The 19198-nt window shown below is 36.8% G+C and overlaps 2 protein-coding genes across 2 annotated transcripts; both read left to right on the top strand.

The window, feature by feature from the left end:
* Positions 1-85: 85 nt before the first annotated feature.
* On the top strand, positions 86-10387 carry capgb (capping protein (actin filament), gelsolin-like b). Its single transcript, XM_079477309.1, has 9 exons — positions 86-433; positions 4220-4413; positions 6667-6821; positions 7754-7915; positions 8073-8222; positions 8394-8480; positions 8644-8776; positions 8965-9056; positions 9368-10387. Exons 2-9 carry the CDS (start codon positions 4221-4223, stop codon positions 9431-9433), a joined length of 1038 nt encoding a protein of 345 aa, XP_079333435.1. The 5' UTR covers positions 86-433; position 4220; the 3' UTR covers positions 9434-10387.
* A 484-nt stretch (positions 10388-10871) lies between these two features.
* On the top strand, positions 10872-17704 carry LOC306906131 (uncharacterized protein). The gene is made up of 11 exons (XM_079477271.1): positions 10872-10977; positions 11155-11208; positions 11806-11942; positions 12071-12169; positions 13326-13457; positions 14470-14607; positions 14969-15097; positions 16152-16203; positions 16325-16351; positions 16444-16470; positions 16568-17704. Exons 2-11 carry the CDS (start codon positions 11178-11180, stop codon positions 17110-17112), a joined length of 1317 nt encoding a protein of 438 aa, XP_079333397.1. The 5' UTR covers positions 10872-10977; positions 11155-11177; the 3' UTR covers positions 17113-17704.
* Positions 17705-19198: the final 1494 nt, after the last annotated feature.

Here is a 19198-nt window from a genome sequence, read left to right as displayed (position 1 = left end):
AACTACATGCTTTACTGCACTTCAGCAGGAAATGGTTCTCTTCGGTTTAAGCCTTCAGACAAGCCCTGACAAAAAAAATAAAAGTAGGCTTTGTGAGTGAAAGGGTGTGACTATGTAATGTTCACATCTAGAGGAACAGTGAAAGAAAGCCTTAACTTTTAAACAAGGATTTTCATCCAGATTTTCACAGGATTGCCTCTAGTCAAATTCAGGCAAAACAAGCAAATCAAGTTCTTTCCATTCTTGTTTGGCTCTATTCTCTCTGTCAAATTGTAGACATCTGTTTGTTTATGTGGGGGGGCATTTTAAGGGGCTGGGCCTGAATTGGGAACTGATGCAGGAAGTTACTTAGTACATGTATCTCTCCTCCGCAAAATCTCTTCCTTTCTTTCTCCGAACTTCGCAGGATCCTCCAAACTTAAACAATCGCAAGGTAAGCACAAACATTCTCAGAAATGTATACGCACAACCCTTAAAGACAGACCTCTTTTATAATTGATTTTTAATCGTTAGAAGAAACTACATTGATGCTTGACACCTTAGTTTTTCATAGTTTTTCACAGAAGTCTTCAGAGTTTAATCGCTTGAATTAACTCAACCTTCCTCATGTCGTTTATTTAAAAGAAACCTCTTCTCGTGTGTTTGTGATATATTCCCTTAACCCACACCCCATTGATTTTATCGCAGCTCCAGAGAGATTATGACCCATGCATGCATGTTTTCCCGCAGTTATTCAATACGATAAGCACATCGCTATCAATGAACTTTATTACAGTGTGCCACCGCCCTTTCTCTTGCTATCTGTCACGATTTACCTTTTCTCTACGTAACTGTCATTTTTTCTTTCTTCGTTTTTTTTAAACATTTTAACACTTACTTTGTCCTTCAGACCTATTAAAAACTCACATGAAATAATGTCTACAGTTTTAGCAGTTGTTGATCCTCTCGTCTTTGTATATTGCTGCCAAGCCTCTTTAAATTCTTGAAGGTATACTCCACCTAAAAATGAAAATTCTGTCCTCGTTTACCCACCCTCAAGTTGTTTAGGAAAGCAAACAGTTCTTGGGCACCTTTACCATAATACGTAAAATGAAAATAGTTGTCGAATGTGCCCTGGAACAGTTTGCTTTCTTAAAATCGTCGAAAGGTTTTTTTTGTGTTCTACAGAACAAAAACAAATATGATAATTTTTTACTTCTATGGTTGTCAATGATGTCCCTGAAATGTTGAAGTTGCTAACATTTTTCCATATATAATTCTTTGCGTTTAACATAACAAATACATTTATACAGGTTTGCAACAACTTGCGGGGTGAGTAAATGATAACATCACTTTTGGGTGGAGTATCCCTTTAAAGCGGAGTTTCAGTTTCTTCACTCCTGAGAATAACAATGCATATGCCTACAAACATTTTAAACATCTTTTTTATCATATGTGAATAAAAGGTTAAGATGTTGGACATCACTTTTGGGTACTTGTGTCTCCCAGTTGGCATGTCGATAATAAATTGCGAATTGCACAAGCAACAATAATGTAAACTAAAAAAAATACAAATTGAAACTATGATGGTCTCTTTGGGCCTCTATAATGGTGATGTGTTGCCTGGTGAATAGGAACCAATAGAAAACCTTTAAAGCCTACAAAATGGCCACAAAATGCAACTAAAAACCCTATCAAATTCATTAAGAACCGGAGACACTTGAGTCTTCCTTTTTTGTAGTTTTTCCCAATATAACAAAGGCCGTGGTTGCTTCGTCATCTCCTGATGATCAGAGAAGAGATGGATGGTGGTTTGCAGTAATTATCACGCTGGTGTTTAGCGTTTGTCAGGCAACCCGACTCTCCTCGCTGTGGGGCGTCCTCTGCAGGGCCGCTCAGATCATTCCCCCGTGTCTAGTTTCTGGCCGCATATAAGCTAACCAGGCCAGGTTAACACTCACACAAACACACTGTGGATCAGTCAGTATGGAGCCGGACTCAGTAAGCATGCCGGAGCTGGCAGAAGGGGTTATGCAGTTAAGTGGACCCGTGTGTTCTTTCTTTTAAATGTCATTAATCTTTCGCTCTGATCTTTTGTTGACAACTGTCTTCACATTACATCTCATTTTACAGTCCTGCAATTCATCGAACCATTCTGGGTCGCTACGATAATATCCAATATATCTATATTCATGCGGCATGCCACCCATACATAAATTTGATGCTTTTTTGTTTAGTTTTTAGGTCAAGTTGCACACATAACCTCAGTTTGTAGAAAGGGTTATCATTACGTTGATATGGTACTTGTGGGGACATTAGATTGATGTCTTTGGATTAGGTCATTTTTATCAATAATAACGGTTACATTCTCTATCTGTCAGAAAATGTAAGTGTGAAACAAAACAGGAAGCTGGTTTTGGCAACTTCTCAGTGGTTCATGACTCACTTGTGGCATGCTTCACTCAGTGGCGTGTTTGTCTTTCTCTAGTTGAGCTTAAACTGGCACCTGTCTGTTTGAAAACCTGAAATGAATGCCTCTTTTTACACCAGTTTAAGGGTGGGGTGTTATGTGTTCAATATACATTGAGGGTCAATGTCTCATTGTGTTCATACTGCAAGTGATTGCAACAATGCAGCTCACATCTCATTTTTATTGCAATATTTTCCAGCACGTCAGGTTTCTTTTTTCCTCAAGTGTTTAAAATGTTGCATACAGAAATGTTTTCTTTGACAAAGAATCTATATGTCATAGTCCTTTAAAAGGGATTGCAAATATTATCTTCATGTGTATCTTTATTATACCTTTTATGATAAAAAAAACATGTATATAAACATACATTTTTATGAGGGAATAAGCTTTGTGTTATACTATATTACAGTTTATGAGTCATGTATATTGTGTCCAATGTAGATTGACATCACATGGCATTATAAAAAACTTCCATGACCAAACAATGAATCAGTCCCTATGTCTGACTGAATGAAGAGATAGTGAGGGAGGGGTAAAGTAACGTGACTATCATGATATCTGGCAAATAGTTTCGCATGGAAACCCTGATGATTCAGTTAGGTGCATTCTTCTCTACACTGTAAAATGCGTGAGCACATATTTGGGCTTTCTTCTTATTGCATGTCTTAAGTAAGGGATAATGTACAGGCAGCCGGTTGTTATCGCAGAAATAATCCCCGACAGTGTGATCAGGCAGCCAGCTGCTTATACATTATCCCACTTATTACACGGCTACTTGCCAAATGAGAAAAAAACTGGATTTGAAATGTGAATTTAAAATATTTTATTAGCAAATTTTAACAGAATGCAGACCTTTCACGAGGAAAAGCTGTTTACTTTCAGTCATTTGTAAATAAAATGTAAATATATATTTTAATAACATATATGGCATTTAATTTGTCAAAAAAACCTTTCAAATTGATTGGCTGCATTCGGGTTTCTGTGCGTTTTTAGTTTTGAGAGCTTGTTATCTGGGAATAACGAACCTGCAAATGTTGTGACTTGCCAATCAGAATCAAGCATTCCAACGAGCCGTGTAATAAAATAACATAACATGAGTCTCTGAAGCCTTAAGTGAACTGTTCAAACACGCCACCATCAGTTTACAGAATGGCTTCACTGGCAGTAGAATCTATGAAACATGTTGTAGAATCATGTTGCTGGCATGACACGGTGTCCAAACAAACCTCTGATCCAAACTTTAAGACCCCGATCTGTTTGACAGTCAAGTTACTGACAGGTCAAAGAATCGATCAGATAACAGTCTTTACTTGATAGCTCTGCGGTATTGAGAGATCAAAAAAAGCTTTAATTTGTACTGTAGAAAACTGTTAAAGAATACAATAAAAGATGAGGAGACAAAGACTTTGTTAAAATATATATATATTACTTTAAACAGATCTACCAGCATCATGTATTTTTGATCATTTACAGGAAATAACAAGTTTCTTACTTTAACTATATTAGCCTAATATACGTTGTTTCCATTTTTGTAAATCACAATTTTAATCAGAGATTATTTTATCAGACTGTCAGAAGTTAAAGATATTTCTTCTCAAATAAAAAACTGGGAAGAAAATCATGTAGTGAACAAACAGTAAAAATGTTGTTAAATTTAAGTAGCAAAATCCCTTTTTTTCAGTGCAGCAGTTGTCTCGTGACATCAGTCTTTTAACTGTTTGTTATTCACTTATTCTTCCCTCCTCATGAACTCGGTATATCTCTCTGCAGAATGCTCCCATTTCAGGCCGCACCGGGGCAGTTTGGTGAAGAGGTGAGGCAGCCGGGACTCAGGTGTTGGCGAGTGGAAAAGATGAAGGCTGTTCCCCTGAATGCTGCAGAGGTCGGGGCTTTCTTCAACGGTGACTCATACCTTGTGCTGAATAACCGCGGTGACCAGGGAGCAGACCTCCACATGTGGATTGGTGAGAGTGTTTCTTAAATTTTTTTTATTCTATGTCATATGTACAAATGCACTTAGATGACTCATCTTGCACTTGTGGTAAATACAAATGTTTAAAATATGCATAATTGAACAAAATCTGCTTTTAATACACCATGAGGTTAAATTAAGCTGTCAAAATAACAGGTGTTTGGTACAAAGTTATTTATCGGACAAAAGTATTTGATTTTGAATATTGATTTTATATGAATATACAAAAAATGCATAAGAAACTAGCAAGAAATAAAACAATTTACAACAATATTAAAAGTTGTTTATTGTTTAACAGTATTTTTTTGATTTCTCTATTTTGCAAAGCCTCCTTAAATTCTCCTACAATCCAAATGCAACTTGAATACAGCACACCTTTCATATTAAATAAAAATAAAAAGCTAAGACGTCAATTTTGCAAAGTCAGGCCTCACTTTAGCCTATGACTGTATTTCATTGGGTTTCTGAAAGAAAGTAAATGTCAGTCACTTGGGGATGATGAATGCAGGGTATGGGGTCTAAAGCCTAAAGAATGAGATGATGGCCTAGCGAGTTACAACGACACGCTTGATCAGACACTCAAATGCACCTGACCCGGTCTGAATGAGTACACAGAAAGATGCAATAGAACAAATGGATGAAAAGAGAGAGGGATAAAGAGGGATGAGTCCCAGGGGAAAAAGGGAAGGGCGGGTGTTTTCATAGCTCATTAATGTTTCAGCAGGCCCGTGACAGGGCCACAGTTAGGCCCATTGTCAGGCCCATTGTCTTATTGTGTATCTGTTGCTTTAGGTAACACTAAGTTGGTTGTCAACGCAACATTATCATTAACCATATCCCTCATCCATAAACCCCCTCCTGTCTTCATTACCCAGAAGCCTTGCTCACAGTGTTTCTACCCCTTGGTATTATTCATTCATGTTGAACTCGTCTTCTCTAATCTTACAGTGGTAGACAAGAGACAATATTGTATTGCCAAGTTTAATATGTTCTGTAATGCAGTGTTCTAAGTGCCAAGTGTTTTTTTGGGTTCTGCGCCACAAATTGCTCTGCATCTCAACATTGATTGAGCAAGACCATAGACTGTTGCTTTATGGTAGAGACCGAGGATGTGGTTACATGTATCACATATCACGTGGTCCAGAATTGTGCAAATTTGCAGTAGTGTTCACACGCATAGTATTTCCAGTTCTTACAGATGTAGTTAATCATTTTTTGCAGTTCACATCTGTTTTACTTCTGGGTTTTCAAACGTAACCCTTCACACTTAAAAAAAGGTTTATTCAAGTGTGCTATTAGTGTGGACGGTTTCATCTTAAAAGCATAAACAAACGTTTTTGTGACCCCATCTGAACTTTATTTCTGATAACAATCAAAAGAAACCGAGAAGAACTGTTACTTAGCTAAACTTGTCTCTCCAATATTTTGAATTTAGACTGCGATACCAAGCTCACCTGCTTGATGTCTATGTATGTTTAAATGTGACCAAACTGAAGGACCCATTCAACAAATTGTTTATTTAATAAAATGAATTAACAACAAAATACAACAAATTGTTTATTTAATAAAATGAATTAACAACAAAATACAACAAATTGTTTATTTAATAAAATGAATTAACAACAAAATACAAAAAATTGTTTATTTAATACAATTAATTAACAACAAAATACAACAAATTGTTTATTTAATACAATTATTAGACAGTAAAATGATAATACAAATAAACATAAATTAATAAATGATCTATTAATTACATTTAAATAGTTCTATTATTACACACTAGTTTTAGAACTTTACCTAATAAAATTAACTTATATACTGTATCAAGAGATACAAAACCCTCCAAAAGCCACCTCCATCAAAAATGAGATTATGATGTTGAGTGAATGCTCTCCACACATAGTATACGATACTAAAATCATTTTAATAACTAAATACCACACTTTGCATGCCCGGTCTTATGAAATACTGAAATATCTGGTATTGCTGGAAGTAAATGGAAGAGCCTGATGATGGAAAATGCTCATTTAAACGAAAAGTCTTCTTTTAAAAGTCGTTTTGTATCTGAATATTTATTTTTGTGAGCGAAATGACTGTGTCCTTACTTTCTCATATGTGTTTTCTGGCACTGAACTTATGAAGGAAAGCAAGTAGTAAATCGGAAAGAAAACTTTAAAAATTATACAAAATGTAAACTTTCTATTTAAAACGATAATGCATCTTCTGTCTGTCTCTGTTACAGGTGAGAAATCCTCTCGTGATGAACAGGTGGCCTGTGCCATGTTGGCCACACAGTTGGATAATTTCCTGAGTGGAGATCCTGTCCAGCACCGTGAGGTTCAAGGTTATGAATCCCCAGAATTCATGAACCTCTTTCCCCGAGGAGTGAGCTACAAGGTGATAGAATCACACATACATGTAGATACATGAGTACTGTCACTCTTACACACTCTTACACTGCTTCGCTGTGCCATGGAAAAGCTGAATGGTTCCACAAAGAATCTTTAACATCCAAAGACAATTTCTGTCTCACAAACGTTTGTAGTGGAAAAAATAAGAAATGTTTTTTGGGGAACCAAAGAAGGTTCTTTTATGACATTGCTGTGGAAATCTTTTTTTAGAGTGTCATACTAGAACCCAGCTGCAGTATTATTCACAAAAACTAAATCCCAGCAGCTCTTCAAAATAAAAAGATGAACTATATGAAAACCCTGGTTGAATAAGCAACTGATGCTGTTACTCTGTTTACAGATATAGCTCTTTTTAAAGAAAAATGTAGTAAATGTAGAAATAATGGAGAAAACCAGTGTTTTTCTAAATGTGTTTCCAGTACCCATGTAGGAAACTTCCACGTTTTATATAATTATGGAGTCTTAATTTTCAAATAAGAACCGTAAGTAGACGAAAACAAATACGTGTTGTAATCTATACCGTTTACCTTACGGTTACCTTAAGCATGGTCAAGTTACTGGTTACTCATGTTGAAGGGGAATTGTGAAAAGCTCAATGTGTAATTAAAATAACTTATTTCACCTGACAGATGACTGCTGTTATGATGGACATACACTGCTCATACTCTTTACTTGCTGAATTGTAATATTTGACTACCAGAGTATAAATAGTATGTTTTAAATAGCAATAACGCTCTGATGATCAACTTTTACCTTTGTTCAAGTGTATGCACTGAGACACAAATGGGCTAATAAATGCATGGTATACTTACTTTATTTAGCAGTACGGATACAATTAAAACGCTTTAATGCAAAATAGCGTGGTTTAAACCGTGTGTGACTTTTCTGTTGTTAAGTACTTCCGTTTGTCTTTCACAGGAGGGAGGTGTTGAATCTGGATTTCGAAAAGCACAATCTGGATCTGGTCCTATTCAGCGATTATATCAAATCAAAGGGAAACGAAACATCAGAGCCAAGGAAGTGGATCTCAGCTGGAAGAGCTTTAACAAAGGAGACTGTTTCATACTCGACCTCGGCGAGGTGTGTGTATGTGCGTGCGTGTGAACCTTTGAAAGGTTATGTGTCTCTGTGTATGTATATATGTGTATATGTGTATGTATCATTTTAATGTTTAGCGATTGTGTGATTATGTCTATTCAACAGTAACATAAAGTGTGTGTATGCTTGTCTTTTCCAGACGATTGTGTCATGGATCGGCTCTCAGGCAAACATCTTTGAGAAGCAAAAGGTGAGGGAGATTGCCGCTTTTATAAGGGACACAGATAGACATGGCAAAGCACAGATCACTAACATCAATGAAGGAGAAGAAATCCAGGAGATGCTACAGGTCAGTGTTCTTGGAATAAAATTCTGTTGTTGAATTCTGCTTTACTATTATTTTTATAACTTGATGCTTGTTTTGTCAAAACTGATTTCATTTGAGGCATGACACCATGATGAATTCTAACAGTGTTGCTATTTTCCTGTCTGTCTTTTGCTAAAACCAACCAACCAACAGATTCTGGGTCCAAAGCCAGAGCTAAAAGAGAGCACACCAGAAGAAGACACCCAAGCAGATGCATCAAACTCCGCCTCGCTCTACAAGGTGATTAAAATGATGTGTGAGGCATGTGTGTCTTTACCTTACTTTTCAGATAACTGGCAGAGACTTGCTGTGTATCAGGAATCTCATCCATACTAGTTATTCTTTGCAATCATCTACATATATATTTCTATGCTATAAATGTTCCCAAAATTCTGATTTGCAGGTTTCAGATGCAACAGGGTCAATGAAGTTGACCAAGGTGTCCGAAAAAAATCCGATTGCCAAGGACTTGCTAGTACGTGATGACTGCTTTATCCTGGACAATGGGGCCAATGGAAAGATCTTTGTTTGGAAAGGTAAGAAAAATACTTCTTTTCATAATGATAACTTGGAATTTTTATGTTTTCATGTTCAAGTAAATAGCTTTCTTCTGTATAGGTGTTTTAATATAATTTCATGATTTCTAATTTCATATTCGAGTATGTGTTTGTCTTTTTCCAGTCTTTAAAAATGTAATTGAAATGGCGTGCTTTGTATTTAACAGGTAGTGGAGCTAATGCAGAAGAGAAGAGGGCCGCTCTCAAGATGGCAGATGATTTTATTAGTCAAATGAATTACCCCAAGATGAAAACACAGGTCGGTGACATTCATCACATGCTTTTTATAGGAATTATAAAAGAATATATGTGCACTAGCTGCACCACAGAGAAAAGCAAAAACAAGTTTTAGACACTTCCCCTAAATATACTAAAAGTCCATCCCAGAAGTCGCACCCCTTTGGTTGGGTCAATGTTTGACGGTTTGTTGGCTAGTTGGGTGCTGACTTAACAAATGCATTTAAAAGTAACATTAAACCATCTGGGTGATTTTATAAACGGTATTGTATAAATATAACATTTGATTTACATCAATATTGTCTTTCTAAGCCTTTTCTCTTTGTCATACAGGTGGAGATCTTGCCACAGGGCAGAGAGACTGTTATCTTCAAACAATTTTTCCAAAACTGGAATTAAATCACCTTTGCATTGCATTCTCCAAGAATAAACCTTTTCCAATCAGTAATCAAAGAGAGACTGCAATTGACTAAAATAAAGATACAGAGATGTTACATTATATACATATGTACAGTTTTAATAAATATAGGATCAGGATTTATTCAAGGAGAGTTGCAGTAATGCATACAGGCTTTGGCATTTGCTAACATTTTTACTTTAAAAGGCTGTTTATATTACATGAATTCAAGTTTTTGATTAATTTTTTTATTTTTTTGATTGAGAAAGTCAAGTCTGTGACAACCCTACTAACCACAAAACCCCAGGATCCCAATCGTACTTACAAACCAGTTTTCAAGACAATATATTTTTTCGCAAACCCTTTGTAAACATTTTTTACTCCTTTTGTGTATGGAACTGCAGCATGGCAATAAAAATGTAACCGCTACAACAAAGGAAAGAATTCTGGGTTTTCTTTAAGGACAAACACACAGTTTTGGCTATTCGCTTGGAATCCAGGTTTTCTTCTGGCTCAGTAATTAGAGCATGGCGCTAGCAACGTCAAGGTCATGGGTTCGATCCCAGGGGATTGAACATAGTCACAAATAAATGTATAGTACAATATAATGTAAGTTGCTTTGGATAAAAGCGTCAGCCAAATGTGTAAATGTAAATGAAAATGTAAATAAATCCTCCTTAGATAAGATGTGACTGAAGATGACACAGAATGACGTTACCTAACAGCAGTTATGGTTTATTGCATCTTATCGGGAAAGAGAGATCATTTATCACTGTTGTTACCATGGTTTATATTAGTTCATATTTACACAACCATTTGCTTAGCACGAGAGTCCAACCCTTGCCAACTTTGGATTTTAATAATGGCAATGTATGAATCTGATTTGTAGTGACTGATGGATGTTTAAGTGAACATTTATCACATAACAAAATAATATTTAAATAAAGTCTAATGTGAAAAATATATCTAACAGAATAATGAACTACAATATTATTATCCAGTGTTTGCACAATATTGTAGATTTACCATACAATTATGGTGGCCAAAAAAGTCACGTTTACAATATCATTTGTGATATCTATTAGGGAGTATACACATATTTTTTGTTTTGTTTTTCATGACATTTGCACAGTTTTACCTATTTACAGTCAGCAAGCAGGCAAGGCAACCATTCAAATACTATCCAGCTGGCTTTCAATTTTTTTTAATATTCCATCATTATTAATATATGATCTAAAAATGAAATAATATCACATAAAACTCTTAATAACAAACATTGTCTTTGGTGACTTATACAGCAAATTCTCTTTCTTTACTGGAATCATGCCACTTTGTTGTTGTCTTAGTGATTCTGGGAAAGACGATGACCGCTGTCATGAACAGCTTTCCTGGCTTCCTCAGAGAATTTTTACAACAGTAATAAAATTGGGTATAAAGTTCAGACTACGTTGGCAGTGAGGTAAAACAAAGTGTCAGAGCTCTCCTCGGTGCTCAGTTCTAACAAATGCCTCAAGCCTTTACCTCGCATCCAGATCATTCATCCTGGGTAAGTCTCATTTTATATTTTACAGTATGCACAGCATTCAGCATAATGCATTTGATGACTAGTCAAATGCATTGTTAATGAAAATAATAATAATTTTATTTTAGTTTATTTTAGTTCTATGAATGGATGTTATTGTGGTTGGAAAATATGTTTTATGTACAAATTTTCCTCCTTTAGGAGAACAGGAAAAGCCACACAAGATGAAAAGCATCCTGAAGGAAAAAACTCTAAGTATGAACCTTTCAGATGATTGCCATAAATGACACATTACACTGACTGCACTTACTGTATTTTACTACTTTACTGCAATTATTCAGCAGTATATATATATATATATATATATATATATATATATATATATATATATATGAAGTCCAAAATCATGTTTTTTATTATGTTCAAATGTTTTTATTGTGTTTTAATGTGTTAGTTAGCTGTATTATTTGAGTTATTATGGCTCAAATCAAAACAAACCAACTGCAGCTTGACTGAGATTAATCGGACTGCACAAAAAAAACATGATTTATCTCATTTTGGATCCAAACTCTTCATATGCAGAAAATAAATAAAAAAATTACAATATCAAACTTTGTTTTAAGCACGTACATCACAATATTTCAGTATTGTGTTTATATATTTCCTGCCTCCATAAATCACAGTAGTTCATGAAATTGTAAATTATGATTTTGTGTGCTTTCCTTCCCCATTGTACAAAGAAACACGTACTGTATGACCTGTACTTCTTTTTATCAGTCCGGAATTCATTTTACTGTAAATGCATAACCATAACCAACTCCTGAAAATGCACTCTTCACTGTTCCTCTACAGAAGGGACCCACTTTGAGATGCAGAGTCACTCCATTGGTGCCGTGCGCTGGACGCTACCCGAAGCAGACGTTCAGGTCCACAGCTCTGCTCCCAGCAGCCCCTTCAAAAACTTCAGCGTCACCACATTTCGTTCACAGGTAACCACTGACTTCACTGATGCTTTTGTTAAATGGGTAGTCAAAGAATGATATTACAGTGGCCAGAAGATCCGTTTGGGGTTATACGCGCAGTTTCACATAATTGTTTTTTTATTGGATTGTTTTAGCAAAGGCAACATCAGCAGGGCTTAAAGGACCTCCGTAGTTTGCAAGAGTGCATCAGATTCATCAGCCATTGGAAGGAACAGGTGGCACAAGTCTGCAAGGTACAACATGTTTGTATTATGTGGCTTTGTGTATGTTTTTCTATTGTTTTAAGAAATAAAGTCTGAACTAGACCTATAATAATGTACTATAATATGCTTCAGTGAAGTAAGTGTTCGTTACTTTGACTCTGCAATATCCTTTAAAGTCTTTTTGTCTCACCCTGGTCCTTGCATTTAAAGAACGGGATAATTTTGGCATGTCTTGTGCTGTGTTTTACCAGTCTGGCATATTTAATATGTATGGCAATAAAAGACATGTTTTATATGTGATTAACACTCGTTTATCTAAATTCTCACGCAAAATCAATTTCAATTAAATTTTATTTATATAGTGCGTTTCACAATGTGCATTGTTCCAAAGCAGCTTTTACAAAAAAAGGTAAAACACAGCACAGCGCATGGTGTTTATAGAACAAGCAAGATTATTCTAGATAGTAATATGTAATAAATGAAGTCTCCTGGTGGTTTATTTAGCATATTATGCATTAAGTGAATGCTTGGCTGAAAAGACGTTTCTTTAATCTAGATTTAAATTGGGCGAGTGTGTCTGACCCTTGAATAGTACCGGGAAGGCTTTTCCAGAGTTTAAATGCTACGTATGAGAACGCTCGACCCCTTTTGGTGGACAAGCGACTATTTATTTCTTTGCATGCGTGTAGACTCAAAGGAAACCTTTGGGTTTTATAACCCTGTAATATGATAAGCGTTGCCACGAGGGATTAGTATTAGTGCACCAGCTCATTTCAAAAGGGATTGCGCATTTTATGGATCCCTGGGTCACTGATATTGATAATGCATATCTCTGTCTGGATAGAGTCCACATCTAAGAACATATAGACTGACAAACCTCTGTGACAAAATCACACTAGCAACAGTAAGTGTATGTGAAGAGGTGACACTGTGGGTTATTAATTGTAAAATAAATACCTGTCATACATAAAGTTTATTTTTCCTGACAATAAATGTTAAAAAATTAAAACTTCCCCTCTTGTGTTTCATTGAGCGTTTAACAGCTAGTCAGGCCCCAAACTCTACGCCACTGGATACCATACTCCCTTTAGAACCACAAAGTAGAAACATATCAGGAAAATCTGCCATTTACTTTTTTAAGACTAAAAAAAAGTTGACTAAAAGCATGTTTATGTGTGATTCACAGAAGGAGAATGATGCTGGTGAAGGGTGCAGCAGATGGGCAGATGGGCAGACAGACCCCAAAACTGAGCGCAGTCTTGAAGAGAGCCGCAAGATGATTCTGCAATGGGCCAATGAACTTCAGAGTGTAGACAAGGTGGAGACGTGCTTAAAAATGCTCAAGTGACCTTTTATGTGACCTTTGTAAAATGCATCAAAGTCTTATATCAAACTATTCTGGAACAAACGTGTGATCCTGAAGAAGTTTAAAGTGGCCGTAACTCAGACAGTGTCTGCATATCTCATGTTAATCTACAGAATAGTATCGCACCCTTCAAATATCTTCTTTTACAGTCTTTAGTTTGATCACATTTATATAAGACAGATACAGCTACGATTCTTTCAGAAAAAATAAAGACGTGTGCTGGGAGGGGGACGGAACTAAAGCAAGTGTGCACCCATTGCGAACAAAACACAGACATACGACTCAGCTTCGCTCACCGCCTGCGGTTCATGTCCGGCATCTTTCAGTGCTGGGACCGCTCCATCTATCAGTTTCAAACGGTCTCCAAATCCAGCGTTATGGCCACCGCTTATATAACATTCCTCACGGAAATGCAGTGAACAAAGAAACACAGCTGAACTTCGTGAACGCAGTGCTCTCTCTTTTGCTCCAGCGGGTTGAAATGTGCACATGCTCTTTCTCCCGCTCTCCTTGGTTGATGCGTGGGCGTGCTCTTTCTTTTCGCCCTGGCGGGTTGCCCGTGGGCGTGCTTTTCCGGGAGAATTGTCCAATTAAGGACTAAGAAAAGTTGTTACGAAATGTATTTTCATATTTAAAAAACTTTCCGAAATCTATACGAACGATGGGGGAGTATATCGAGCACAGTAATACTACGTCATCTGTCCAACACGTTTTTTGACAAGTTGACCGTGTCAAGCATGAGATGACAGCACGTTCAACATTGTAAAGAAGTCAGAAGGCATGAAACACCATTGCATTCCTTTAATGATCTTCAGTTCTGAAAATGCACATAGGCCCTCTTCCATGATTTTACTTATTTCACAAATACTGTAAAGATGATTGCTGCATACAGCGACTATGTAAATAAATATAAAAAAGCATGTCCAATTCAATCATCACTTTATGTGTCGGTTTTGCATTTCAGCTATCTAAAGATCACCCATGGGTGAAGGAGAGGTTTGATCAAGAAGAAAAGGAGGACACAAAGCTGGATGTTGACCCACATGAGGTGGTGGAGAAGAGGATCATGGAGTGGGCCAAAGAGCTACATAGTGTATCCGAGGTGAGATATTAAATTAAGGAATTTATAACTTATAACAAAACGGGTCTTAAGCGATTACAAATGGAGCGTGTGACTGATTCATTCACAAATTGGATTCATCTGCTGACCCCATAATCACTGTTTTCCTCACATCTTGTGAAACGGCAACATTAACAACGTTGGTAAATGCACTATTTATATTTATTGTTGCTTGTTTTGAGTCAACTTGAACGTTTACCTGTGTCTGCCCCAATATATTTTGTTTAAGTATGTTTGGGCTGTAGGGGACGCTGTTGTGTTGTGTATTAGTATATTATAAATGATTACTGTTTTGATGTATATATGGATTTACCACTACATTGTTTGTCTTGTTTGAACGCAGAGCTGTGGAGTGCTGGGTGATGAGCTGGCGCAGATGCTTCGTCTTCTAGGACTGAGGAAGAAGAGACTGCTTTGCCTCATGCCACTACTGGAGTTCATCACTTGGAGCTTGTTGAAAGAAGACAGCAAGGTGAGAAGACAATGGATGCAGTTTCCCATTGAAATTGATGTTAAAAAATCATAAAACTACATTTTTAAACTAAATAAACAATAGCATTCCTGAAGCAAGATAAAAAAAATGTCTAATCATGCGCTGTGCTTATCACAATGGAGAAGCTCTAAAACCTTAGGAGATAAAATAGTGCTGATACAACTTTATGGACGAGAGGGATGCTGATTTCATTCTGGTTGTGTAAAGAGCAGAGTTCAATAGGGAGCATCAAAGGCTCTGCGTGATTCAGAATTACATGCAGAAAGACATATTTAACATCAATGACATCTCATATGTGTTGTGCTATTTTAATCCCCATGGGTCAATGACAAAATAAGCTTTTGGCTTATCATCTTTCCTGTGCTACCAAGTTCATCGTTTCTTTATTTACTAATAACAGGTGTTTGATCAAATAGCATTTTCCCTGTTTGCCATTATTTGAGCACCTGACACAGAAAGTGTACCGGCCTACGAAGGCAGCTATTTTTCAATATTTGATAGAAATCTACAAACCTTTTCATTCAGCCTGAAAGATCTTTTGGGTTCTTCTGGATAATGCAATGTCATGTTTACTGTTACTGCGTGTTCAATTCTTAATAAAAGACCCTTGTTTGTGGTTGTACCACACTGACATTTCAAGAACATCCAAATTGTTGGACAAAGGTTTTTCATCTTTTTTTCAACGTTTCATCTTTAAAACTGATATTTGTAAAAATGTGTTCTTATTCTTATTTTAATATTTTAAACACTGTTTAATCTGTTCATTTGTTTGTTCAGTTGTACCGCCTGCCATTTTACAGGTTAAAGATACCAAAACATAATATTTATTATTAAAAAATACTGAAACTGTATTAAAACTAAATTGGATTTATAGAATAAAGTCATTTTAAAAGTATGTAATAATATAATGTAATTAAATAATGTCACTGGACACAAAAATATGCGTGTCGTGTCAGTGGCCCATACGATATACAGGTTTATAACAATATGTTTTTGCTAGCTGTTGATTATGTGTTTTCTGTATGTATTCTAGAGTATTGTTCCTCACCTGTGGCTTTCAGCTAAACAGCGCACTTGGAAAGCTGGTAAGAGATCCTAATTGTTACTCATGAATGTATTTCATTAAGTCTTCCATTTTACAAAATATGACACTGCACTCGAAACTGAGACTCATCCGTGATCCCATCATTCTCTTTTCTCAAAAAGGCATGCCACGATACATCCCAAATTCTGGTAACATTTTCAGGGTTTTTTTTCAAATTTTTGTATATCTTATAAACTATGGTCAATTTAAAGAAAATTTCTCATTTATATTTCTAATTTAGTTTGGAGCTGGATTGTCAATGCAGCAGGTAGGATTAACGCTTAAATATTAGCCACCACCACACACCTCCCTCCCCGCACCATTTACTGTCAGTTCTGAACTCTGTGCCTCTTTCTCTTGAACAGCTGATGTAACTCTTGATCCAATGACAAACCACCCCTGGTTGCAACTGTCCGATGACCAAAAGAAGGTTCAGGAGGGTCTAAGCGAAGCTGATGTGCCCTACAGCCCTCAGCGCTTTGACAGTTGGCCCTGCGTCCTAGGCTGGGAAGGCTACATGAGTGGCCGCCATTACTGGGAACTGTATATTGCAAACAACGGATATTGGAAAGTGGGGTTGACAACTGCTTCCTCAAAGAGACACGGTCGCTTTCCAATGAATCCATCTAATGGTTATTGGGCCCTGTGGCGTAGCACAAGACAGTTCTTTGCTTGCACCAATCCCGAAACACCCCTGCCGCTCACATTAGCCCCCCGGAAATTAGGGATCTACATTGATTATGAGGAGGGACAGATTTCTTTTTACAATGCAGAGAGCAAGTCTCACTTGTACACCTTCACAGGAAACTTTAATGAGAAGCTGTACCCTTTCTTTGCTCCGTTGGATGGTAGGACCCTCATTACTATTTGGTCTCCTAAAGAACACAGCAGTCAAGCAAGGCAGGTTTAAAAAATCATGTTTCTTTCTTTCTGAAAATCTGTTTCTGAAATCTGTTCTGTTCAAACAACTACAAATGAAAAATTTCTCGTAAAAATCTCGTATTTATGACCATATTCACATTTTAAAACAAAATTCCAAAAACAAACCTTTCCATTCGATTTCACTCCATGGTGGGCTGGACCCACTTAATGAGAGCCTCTGAAACTACCCCATCTCAGCACAAAGTAATGCCTATATTTGTTGTTTGTAAATACAACATTTACATCATCTACAGATATCTAGCCATTTATACATCTTGTATTTCTTTAAAGCCTTCTTGTCTGTCCATGTATTTATGTGACAATATGTGCGTGTGCTACAATTATTTCATGACATGACATCATTTTGCATTCATTTATTTTCTCTGAGTGTTTCTCCGCATTTATTCTGAAAGCATCCATCTTAATACATCAATAAGTTGTCAAAAACAACAAGGTATTTATTGCGAAAATGTTTGTGTAAATAAAGGCTTTTGAAAGCCAATCCATTCTATTTATTACAAAAGTCCTGGATGATTTGCTGTCTTAATAAAACACAGGTCACGTTGTGTTGACTACCGTTTAACATCTGACCCCATTTAACCAAGCCAAGGAGATACCGTCCTAAAGATTTCAGCTCCAACCCCAATCAAACACTCCTGAACCAGCTAACTGACAACATCAGGGTTGCTTGATACAGACAGTTGGAGCAGCGATGAAGCTGCATTCTGCAGGACAATAGCTCTCCAGCAGCAGGTTTGGAGATCCCTGAGCTAAACATTACAGGATAAGTATAGAGCTTAAGGCTCATTTGAACAGTTGAGCTTTTAGTCCTGACACACTTGAAGTCTAAATCCTGAACATTGCAGGGAAGGTCATTCCAAAGGTTAGGTGCCAAGTAGGGGAAAAATCTAACACCTTTACAGGATTTTGGTATTCTATCGTTGTCAGTGCAGTGTTTTGTTTTATTGTCATTTTGTCTCATCGCCTTCAATGATTTCATGTTAGGTAAAGTAAGTCAAGCCCGGTCCAAATTATAAAGTATTTCAAATAGTCACATTTTGGTCGGAAGACTCCTTTGTGGTATTCATGCTCAAAGTCTCAAAACACTAAATGAAGACCTAGGTAGGCAGGTTTTGTAATCAATTAAATGTATTTTAATTGGTTACTTTTCGATACAGCTTCTGGACATCTTATCTTCAGCTGGGCTTCTAGCGTTGAGGTATACTGGTCTGCCGTATCAGAGGTGGGTGTCAGTTCTTCTGTCTTTTATACCTTGTGGTATTTTATATCAACCTCGTGCTTGACCGAAAGTAAACTCATCCATGGAGTTGCCTGGACAAGTTAATCGTTCAACAGAACATGCACATACAACTGTCCTGTTTCACTCCTCCTTCCACGGGTAGCAACACCCCTACAGGAATAAAAATGACTGTGCATCTTGCCCAATGCTGTATAAGCAATTACTTAAACACGTATCTAGCAACCAGTACATTACATTTGATACACTGGTAGGCAAAGTAATTGCACTTTCTTGACATTATACAACACTTTGGCTATGATCACTGCTGGCCACATGAAATCCCCTGCCAGCGCATCACCCAGTCCATCTTGATAAACAAGCATGAACTCATACAAGGTTAACCAGGGATGTGGAAATTCCACGATGATGACTTGCAGATTTGTCGGCCTTGTTTTTGACTGTTCTAGCATACTGTTGTTTTTGACAGTTTTTTTACATTGTCAGAATTCACATCTCACTGTCCACAATCTCCTAATTCTACTCAATCTGATTAAACTTGACTAGAAGGCAACCAAATGAACGAGTCAGATAACATTTCAAAAAATAGCTTCAAAGGCTCCACATTCACGCTGCCCAGAAGACAAAAGGCCCAGGTCCAGTGGTTAGTGCATTGGTTTTGTGGGGTGCAGATTGTTTGACTGATGCCCAGCTCTCTTTTTTCTCATTCAATACATGGGAACTTTAATTGATAGCAACATTCTTAGTTGTCTGTAGGCATGTTAAAATTTCATGGCCACACACACTACACATAACATATCGCAGGATCATTTTTCAT

Source organism: Barbatula barbatula (assembly GCF_947034865.1).
Source record: "Barbatula barbatula genome assembly, chromosome: 16".
NCBI lineage: Eukaryota > Metazoa > Chordata > Actinopteri > Cypriniformes > Nemacheilidae > Barbatula > Barbatula barbatula.
The sequence above is the reverse complement of the archived record's forward strand: the minus strand, read 5'-3'. Positions and strand labels throughout refer to the sequence as shown.